The 9,233-nt window shown below is 40.0% G+C and overlaps 1 protein-coding gene across 1 annotated transcript; it reads right to left on the bottom strand.

The window, feature by feature from the left end:
• Nucleotides 1-4,237: 4,237 nt before the first annotated feature.
• On the bottom strand, nt 4,238-5,789 carry LOC121977685 (transcription factor RAX1-like). The gene is made up of 3 exons (XM_042530135.1): nt 5,568-5,789; nt 5,331-5,460; nt 4,238-5,259 (listed from the first exon to the last, which is right to left on the bottom strand). The coding sequence occupies exons 1-3, from the start codon at nt 5,701-5,703 to the stop codon at nt 4,581-4,583; spliced, it is 945 nt and encodes a 314-aa protein (XP_042386069.1). The 5' UTR covers nt 5,704-5,789; the 3' UTR covers nt 4,238-4,580.
• Nucleotides 5,790-9,233: the final 3,444 nt, after the last annotated feature.

The following is a 9,233-nucleotide window of genomic DNA, read 5'->3' as shown; positions in this document are numbered from 1 at the left end:
ATGGTCTCCATCTATTTTATGAATGGGGATCATTCTCTGAACCAATCCAAACCAAGGGACCATCCCCTGGACCGCTTTTTGCGGTCCAGAGGATCTGCCCTCGAGGGAAAGAGTAGAAGGAACTGTTTGATGTGTTGGTTTGAGGTGGTCTATCTCAATTGCACTTAAGACGTTCGATGAATGTTCTTTGAAAGTTACTTGAGCTTCCTTCTCTCAGCAAATCATGGTCAATCTTCTATTTTGCTCTATGCCATTTTAAGGTGGCTTTCTTACTTATCGGGAGAGGCCATAGCTCATAATGAGTGTGATATATATATTCGACCTATGACGTTGATCCTAATAGTCGCTGTTTCTCTCTCGGAGAAATTGAGGTAAAAGGTTAATTTAATGTCGCTGCTTGTTGCCACAATATTTCTTCCAGTTACAAAATGATCTAGTAGTGATTTTAGTAATGATTCCAAATGATTCAGACTCGAGTCTATTTGATCTAGGTAATGGCCTTCTTTCGTCGTTTATATAGATGCCTGACTAGCATATGCTATTGTTTGGCAAAGGGTCTACATCATGTTTAATTGCCAATTAATAACTCTAGCGATTTTCTGAAGTGATGATTCGTACGAAGAAGTGAGTACTCGTGGTTAACTTATTGGATACCATTTCATCGACTATTGGATTTGAATCAACGACTATCATCACATGAAAGCAATATTCTAACCACCGACCCAAGTTAAGTAGGCCATTTATCATTCAAAAGGAGTCGCTTGGTGATTATGAATTATCTATCTGGACAAAATTTGATGTCATATTCCATAGGTTTCTAGGGAACAAGAGAACAACAATGTCGTTGTAGTATTGTGGTGACTATCCCTGCCTGTCACGTGGGAAACTCGGGTTCAATCTCCGGTAATGTTCGGACTTTTGTATTTGTAGGGGTGTTTTGTTGAGTTTTGAGTTGTTCGCTGTCAGTGCTTTCCGATAGTCATCCAGATTTAATGTTACCTAATCGTAAATTTTTTAAGGGAACAAGAAAACAAAAGCTAAGTATTTAACATGTTAGTGTGAAAAAAAACATTTACAAGGATGAGTCATTTTACTGCATAAAGGTTGTCTTAAATTGCAACACCAGTAGCTGTAGTTGTTGGAGCAGTAAGTAATCCCTGATGGCAAAAGAAGCTTGTTCAGGTTAAGTAAAGATTGTTCAACAAACAAACAAATGCTTAGTTCATAGAAGGTTCGTTCATCAAAGTGTTTGTGCAGAGAGCTGAATTATTAGGTCTTTTGTCCTCTACGAGAAGCAGGTTGAAGCAGAGGTTATTGGAGGAAGGCACAGATGCTGCTGCAGCCTGCAATATGTAAAGGTTTGGTGGTTCCTTGGCCATCTCCTCCTGCAATCTTCCAAACCTAAAGATCTTTCTTGTTCTCATTTTCCCTGTTTGTGCAGGAAGATGAGGGAATTATTAAGTGGATGACCAAAGCCTTCCTGTCTCGATTCTGCTTCAGGTCAGAAGGTGCCTGCTGTGGAGTTGGTTGAAGCTTGTGAAGGTTATTGCCACAGTAGTGGTGTTCAGAACAGGGCTTCTCTGACATCAGGACTAGTTTCCTTAACTTAAATAATATTAATGCTTTTCAGAAGTATCCCAACTTAAATAATAAACTTGTCTTCGTCCTCCTTGATTTTTTTTTCTTTTCTGTTAAAATTAGTACACAGTAAAATAATCAATATAAATAAAAAAACACATAGAATTTATGTAGTTCAGTAATCCTTTAGGATTCCTACTCTACCACTATATCTCCATCACGAGTCATTAGTTTTTTTTTTTAAAGATACTTTCGAAGGTGGAGAAATCTCTTACCACTTATGTTTTCAAATAAAACAATAAAACACAAGTAATAATTATTAAAATAAACGAACAAGCAATTACTGAAATATTGATTCTCTAGAGATTTTGAATATGAAACACTCATCTTAGAACCTCCTCAATAAATTTTAGAACTTGAGTGATTGTTAGATCTATTTTTGTCCTCTTTTAATATAATTTTCTCGACCTACTAACGTGACATACTTCCACGGCCACCTAGATCATTTCCGGATCTTTAGACCTTTAGGTCACTTAGAAGCCTTCCAATCATTCTGACCGTCGCCCAAGCCACTTCTAGTTGCTCAAAGCCTATGTGTCATCAACTCCAGCTTCCTTCAACACAAGATTAGTCCACAAACAAAATACAAGTTATGCTATATCTAGTATCTGATCTATCTAACCTACTGAACTTACTTGGTACTTAGTATACTTAACTTATTCAGATTTATTATTTGATTGAAATTCACTTCTCTAAGATTTCTCATTTATTTAGAGTTTACTCTTTTAAGATTTTCCATTATCTAGGATTCTCTCCTAGAATTTTTTTTGCCAAACATTTGGTCTCTTTCATATGTTTGGACTTTTCTTTTGTTTAACATCCCGTTCTCTCAATATATTAAGATTTTCCACTTAAGCCTTCTCACCTTGCCTAGGATACTCTTGGTTTGTCAAGAGAAGCAATTTCATCCCTCATGCAAAGCACGTAAAAGAGTTGTTCACCGAATTTAACTATGGAGTACCTAAATGTTTGTGCAACTTCTTAATTATTACAATGAGTTAAACACAAAGTCTTATCAAAAGTTGCAGAAAGTTATTTTTAAAAGTTCAGAAAATTGTTTTCACCAAGTGTCCTATAAACAAAGTTCTCCTTGAAAGGATAACACATGTTTAAAATATTGGTTAATGAAAAGATAAAATATTGACACGTGGGAACCCATGGGAATACAAATTAAATGGGCATGTGGAAACGGCCTGGGAGAATGGTATAATGGTAAGATATATTTTTTAAAGTTTTTTTTTTAAGATATCTAAAGATTGAGTGGATTATTGTACTAACTACTATAATGTATAATAAGTATTTGATAATTATTAAATATGTAACCGTTAATATAATATTATTATAATAAATTAAATTATTATTTTAAAATAATTTTGATGAAATTTAAATAATGAGTAAAATGCAGAGAGTTTTTTTAACGTCAGTATATAGTAATTTTTTATTAAAATAAAAGAATTAAAAATTTCAGTTATAACAATTACATTAATATTGAAAATAAAAATATTTTTAATATTTATAAAAAATAAAATATTTTTAATATTTATAAAAATAATAAATTCAGTTAGTTGCTGAGGTGATCGGTTCGGTTCCATAGAATTTTTCACCTATCATTAGGGTAAATCGGGAAACACATACAATGGACAACTCAAAAGCCTAGCATCTTTAGGGCATCTCTAATGGTTAAAGCTTTAAATGATCTTTTTTCAGGATCTTAATATACCACATCAACAATATGAAAGTTTATTGAAATATCTTCAATGATTAAAGCTCTAAATGAACTTTCTTATGATCCAATTCATAGTATGAGTTACATGGCATCATGCATATTACATCAAATTTGACACAAAAGAACAGGTTTATATTTTTACTACTGCTCTTAAACCTCAAACATCACCTCTACAATGATTCAAGACTTTTTATTCAACTTTTTTGATTTTACAAATCTCTCATAAACCTTTCATTAGAGACGTCCTTAGATTATGTGTCTCATTTAGATAAAAAAATTACTACAAATATATTAGAATTGAGATAGACTTATGAATAATTGGATAATAATCTGAATATCGTATTATGGTGTTATAGTCTCAGGGGCTTTAATATTTATAAAGAGAAGCTAGCATTTGATGGATTGGGGACGTTTTTTTTTTTCATATGTGATCTTTCCCTAATTTTAATTTGTATCTCATGGCACGTGCCAATATTTTATCATTTCATTAACCAATCTGTCAACCTAACTATTTGGATTTTCGAGGGGAAGGAAGGAATGAATGAATGCTCTCTACCGGTTCCTGGGCCACGAAATTCCTAATAAAATAACCGTCAGAAAGAGATAGCATGGAATTTCATGTCAGAGGTCGCCATGGTTGATCAGATCATCGATCGTTCTCCCTAATCGGATCTTTCGTGGCTAAATCCTTTGTTTTATATCTTGTCGGATTATTCTAGACGACCGATTTGCTGTGCGCACGTGCTGCGCCCTGCCTGCGTGGCGAATCTGAAAACGACAATCATAGCTCTGGATCTTCTGCTCTTTAAAAGAAAACAGAAAAAGAAAAAAAAAAACAGAAGGAAAAAATTGGATTCTTTAAAGGACATGATAGATAATAAATAGTTCATGAAACTGACGTGCAAATTTTAATGGCCATTTATGATCATAAAGAGAGTAGAGAATAAATTGGAGGAGGTCGCAGTCACGATATTCATGGCCAGAAGTGATGTCAGCACTGATTGATCGTTTCCGGCGAATGATCACCCACAAGGCCCGAAAACGGCTCCCCCCACCAAACACTTCGTCAGAATCGATATGAACGCGACGGAAAAGGAAACAGCAGGAGGGGCCCACTCTGCGCGATGTCCAGCTCACGTAGACAATTTTCTTCCCTATCCTGGTCGTCTCATGCACGCCGGCCTCGTGAATTAGGACGGAGATCTTAATGTCTTGATCAGTAGAAGCACATGGAGGATCCGGCCAGCATCGTCTCGTCGAGGTAGAGGTTGCCGGAGCCGGCCGCCGCGGCCGCCGCGATCATCGGAGCCATTTCGTATTCCTCCAAGTTGAACCCCAGCTCGTCGGCGCTGTCGCGGCTGCCGGAGAGGTCGACGGCCTCCAAGCCGCCGCCGGCGGTGTTTCCGTGGAGGTAGTTCTCGAAGCCCAGAGCGCCGTGCTCCGCCTCGTGCAGGTAGGCATCGGCGTACGCAGCGTTACCGATGCAGCCGATGCCGCCGGCGTTGCCTCCCAACTTGATGAAATTGCAAGACTGCTGCTGCTGCTCCGCTGCCTGCAGCAGATGCGACCCGCCACCGCCGCCGCCGCCACCGAGCAACGCAGAGAAGGGCAAGGCGGCATCGAGGCCTTGCAACGACAAAATCAAGGAGTCGTTAGGAGAAGCAGCAGCAGCATCCAATGCGGCACCGGCGTAGGGAAAGCTGCAGGCGGCGGCGTAGTCAGTAAACTGTTGCTGATGAAGCTGCAGCTGAATTCGATCGTGATGATGCTGCTGCTGCTTAATCCTCCTCGGCGGCGAAAGGATCCCCGAGAACTTCTTCTTAAGCTTGGTGTTCCAGTAGTTCTTGATGTCGTTGTCAGTCCTGCCGGGGAGGTGGCTGGCTATGATGGACCACCTGCACCGCCACAATTGTCTCCTAATTAAGAAATCTGAGAATGCAGCCAAAAGAGTTCACTTGGCGCCAACCTGCTGCCGATGCTGGCGTAGAGGTTGGTGATGATCCTGTCTTCGTCGTCAGAGAAGCATCCATGCTTGATGTTGGGCCTCAAATAGTTGAGCCACCTCAGTCTGCAACTCTTCCCGCACCTATTCAGACCTGCACTTCAACCAATCAATCATTCATTCATTCAATCAATCATCGACAAGAAGAACCACACGATCGACTGTAATTAATTTGCATGATCTGATAATCTCATTAATTACCAGCTTTATGAGGGAGAGCAATCCAGTTACCACCAGTGCCATGCTTCTCGATGTACTCCTTCAGCTGCTTGTCTTCCTCAGGAGACCAGTGGCCCTTCTTCACACTGGCTTTGTCACAGCAGGGTGCCCTCCCCATTCCTTGTTGTAAGTGTAACCCAGAGAAGAGTAGTAGATCACGTATATATAGTTATAACTATATATATATATATATACAGGGGGTGAAGGAACAAGAATATAGTGAAGTAACATGTATTATTTATAATGCTAGCTCGGCACCATCAGCATCACCTGCAGTAGAAATGATCCCTGGCACATGTCTGATCTGATTTACTTTTGTTTTTCCTACGTACCCTGTAAATTAATTACCTTTACAATTTCCCTGATATATAAATGATCCATGCATGTGAGTGAAACAGACTCTGACATTCATGGATCCGTATACTTACGGCTCTTTGTGAATTAGGTAGCTTTAATTTGTCCCATCACTTATAATTATTATTGAGACTTCCCTCCTCAAGTTACACAATAAATGCTGTTATACATTGCCTGTGTATATCTATGAAGGCATTAAATGGGTTGTTAAAAGGATTTAGATTTGTGAATGATTGTTTTTTTTAACGGTTTGTAATTAGCATTAGATCGTCCATCGATGTATAACAAATTCATCGTGTCCGAAAATGAGAAGGTAAAAATTAAAGATGTAGTGACTTCACTGATCGGTTGTAGACTTCGTTCCGCTCTGTAAAATAAGTAACATTAGTACTGAACCAAAGAAGGGAATTCCGACGTTGGTCCTTCGATGCTCAAGTCAGTTACCGAAATAGTTGAATAAAGTGGTGCAACAGTAACCTTAGCGCAAACAGTAAATAACGCATATATACCTCTGCCGATGATGGATCCCTCTTTATATAGAGTCTTGGTGGACGACGTGCACGTTCTTCGAGGTATGGACACGTTCTCCAATAAGTCCTACAAAGGGACCTGTCAAGAAAGTACCTCTGACATCATACTTTAACAAGGCAATGACTGCAGAATTTGATGCACTTTTTCGAAATAGAACATGGAGTTAGTTCCGTGCACTCTCTCAATGAATATTGTGGGCTCTAAATGGGTATTCCGTCTTAAGCATAGAGCTGATGGTTCTCTTGAATGACACAAAGCTCGACTTGTAGCTAAAGGATTTAGTCAACAACCAGATATTGACTTTAATGACACTTTTAGCCCAGTCATCAAAACTGTTAGGACCAAAAGTAGCTAGAGGGGGGGGGGTGAATAGCTCGTCGCGTTCGCTCGGTGGTCGGCGTTGCTTGTTCCTTCAAAGATGTGCAGCGGAAATACAAAGAAACAATCACACAACGCTAACACGTTTGGTTTACTTGGTATCCACCTCACAAGAGGTGACTAATCCAAGGATCCACACCAACACACACACCCTCCACTAAGTAAAACTCTCCTTTATGGTAACTACCAAGGGCGGAGAAGCCCTACAAGACTCAATACAAGACGAGAGGGAAAGGATACAAGAAATACAAGTTTACAATGAGTATAAACCCTAACCCTAGCTTCTCTTCTTGGCTTTGATCTGCCTCTTGACTTGGAGAACTTCCAAGATCCTTCAAGAACTGGCGATCTGAGCTTTGTGAGTGCTGTGGAGGAGCTAGCGAAAGATCTGGAGTGAATCGGTGAAGAGATGCCGAAGGAATCGTGCGCCTGCGGCCTTTATCGACGCCAACGGTCGGATCCCGATCGATTCAAATGTTCCCAATCGATCGGGGAGGCTTTGGATCGATCCACGGATCGATCCAGAGCGCCTCTGTGCTCTGGAAAAACGCCTGGATCGATCCACGGATCGATCCAGCGCTTATCGCGCGAAGCAGCAGCGTCCCAATCGATCCACTGATCGATTGGGACATCTGGATCGATCCACGGATCGATCCAGAGGCTCTCTGTTCGCTAGAAAAGGCCTGGATCGATCCACTGATCGATCCAGCTCCTGGATCGATCCACTGATCGATCCAGTACTTGGTTTTTGCCCAAAACCAAGTCCCAAGCCTAGCAAACCAACATCCGGTCAACCTTGACCTGTTGGTACATCATGCCTAGCATCTGGTCACTCCTTTGACCTGCTAGGACTTCCCACCAAGTGTCTGGTCAATCCCTTTGACCCACTTGGACTTTTCTATTCATGCCAAGTATCTGGTCACTCCCTTGACCTACTTGGACTTCCATCAGATGTCTGGTCAATCCCTTTGACCTATCTGTATTTTCTCGTGCCAAGTATCCAGTCAATCCTTTGACCTACTTGGACTTCCCAACACCAGATGTCCGATCATCCTTGATCCATCTGGATTTTTCCTTGCCTAGCTTCACTCACCAGGACTTTCACCTAGCTTCACTCACTAGGGTTTTCCATCTGCCTAGCTTCACTCACTAGGGCTTTCACCTGGCTTCACTCACCAGGACTTTCACCTAGCTTCACTCACTAGGGTTTTCAATCTGCCTAGCTTCACTCGCTAGGACTTTCCTTCTGCCTGGCTTCACTCACCAGGACTTCCATTCTACCTAACATCCCAGTTAGGACTTCCCAGTCAAGTATCCGGTCAACCTTGACCTACTTGACTCTTCTTCAATCAATTTCTTATTGTCAAACATCTAAACTCAAACTAAGACTCAGCTTGGTCAACCAGGTCAACCTTGACCTGAGGGATGTTGCACCAACAAAAACTACATCTGTCATACTATTATTATCAATAACTGTTAGTTCTAATTGGTCTGTACGACAATTGGACATTTCAAATGCGTTTCTCCATGATCATTTTGAGGAAACTATATTTATGGAGCAACCACCTGAGTTCATTCATCCATAATTTTCATCTCATGTTTGCCAACTTAAAAAATCCTTATATGGTCTTCGACAAGCTCCTCGTGCATGGTTTCATCGACTATCTAATTGGTTACAAGCTCAAGGATTTTCTGGATCAAAGACTGACTCATTTCTATTTCACAAATATAATGATGGATTTATGATATTTTTTCTTATTTATGTGGACGACATTTTGATAACCGACAATGATCACAAGGGTATCACAACTTTATTAAGTCTTCTCAAACAAGAATTTCCTACTCGAGATTTGGGTATTGCTCGATTTTTTCCTTGGTATTGAGTTTATTCCACATGAGGATGACTATCTTCTCTCTCAGAGCAAATACATTACTGGACTTCTTCAAAGAGCCAAAATGGATGGAGCACGTCCGGTCTCTACACCAATTGCTATAAACAACTCTCCAACTTCATCCTCTCCTGCTCTATCTGATCCACAGATTTATCGAAGTATTTTTGGAGTCTTACAAAATGTCACTATCACACGCCCTAATATTACTTTTGCGGTAAATCGTGCTTGTCAATTCATGCATGCTCCAATTGAACAAAATTAGGATAATGTAAAAAGAATACTTCGCTATCTCAAAGGTACTATTCTACATGGTCTTCTTTTATATCGTTAATCGTCATGAGATTTACATGCATATAGTGATGCGGATTAGGCAAGTTCTCCTGAAGATAGACACTCTACTAGTGGATATATAATATTTCTTGGATGAAATCTTATCTCATGGAATTCAAAAAAGTAACCTAAGTATCTCGTTCAAGTACTGAGGTAGAATATA

Source organism: Zingiber officinale, chromosome 4B (assembly GCF_018446385.1).
Source record: "Zingiber officinale cultivar Zhangliang chromosome 4B, Zo_v1.1, whole genome shotgun sequence".
NCBI lineage: Eukaryota > Viridiplantae > Streptophyta > Magnoliopsida > Zingiberales > Zingiberaceae > Zingiber > Zingiber officinale.
This window is presented reverse-complemented; position numbering and strand designations above follow the sequence as displayed.

Excerpts from the sequence above, each read along its gene's own strand:
- LOC121977685 (XM_042530135.1), bottom strand. The coding sequence starts at position 5,703 with ATGGGGAGGGCACCCTGCTGTGACAAAGCCAGTGTGAAGAAGGGCCAC. Across the intron at positions 5,461-5,567 it reads TGCTCTCCCTCATAAAGCTG|GTCTGAATAGGTGCGGGAAG; the intron begins GTAATTAATGAG and ends GTTGAAGTGCAG. Across the intron at positions 5,260-5,330 it reads TACGCCAGCATCGGCAGCAG|GTGGTCCATCATAGCCAGCC; the intron begins GTTGGCGCCAAG and ends GTGGCGGTGCAG.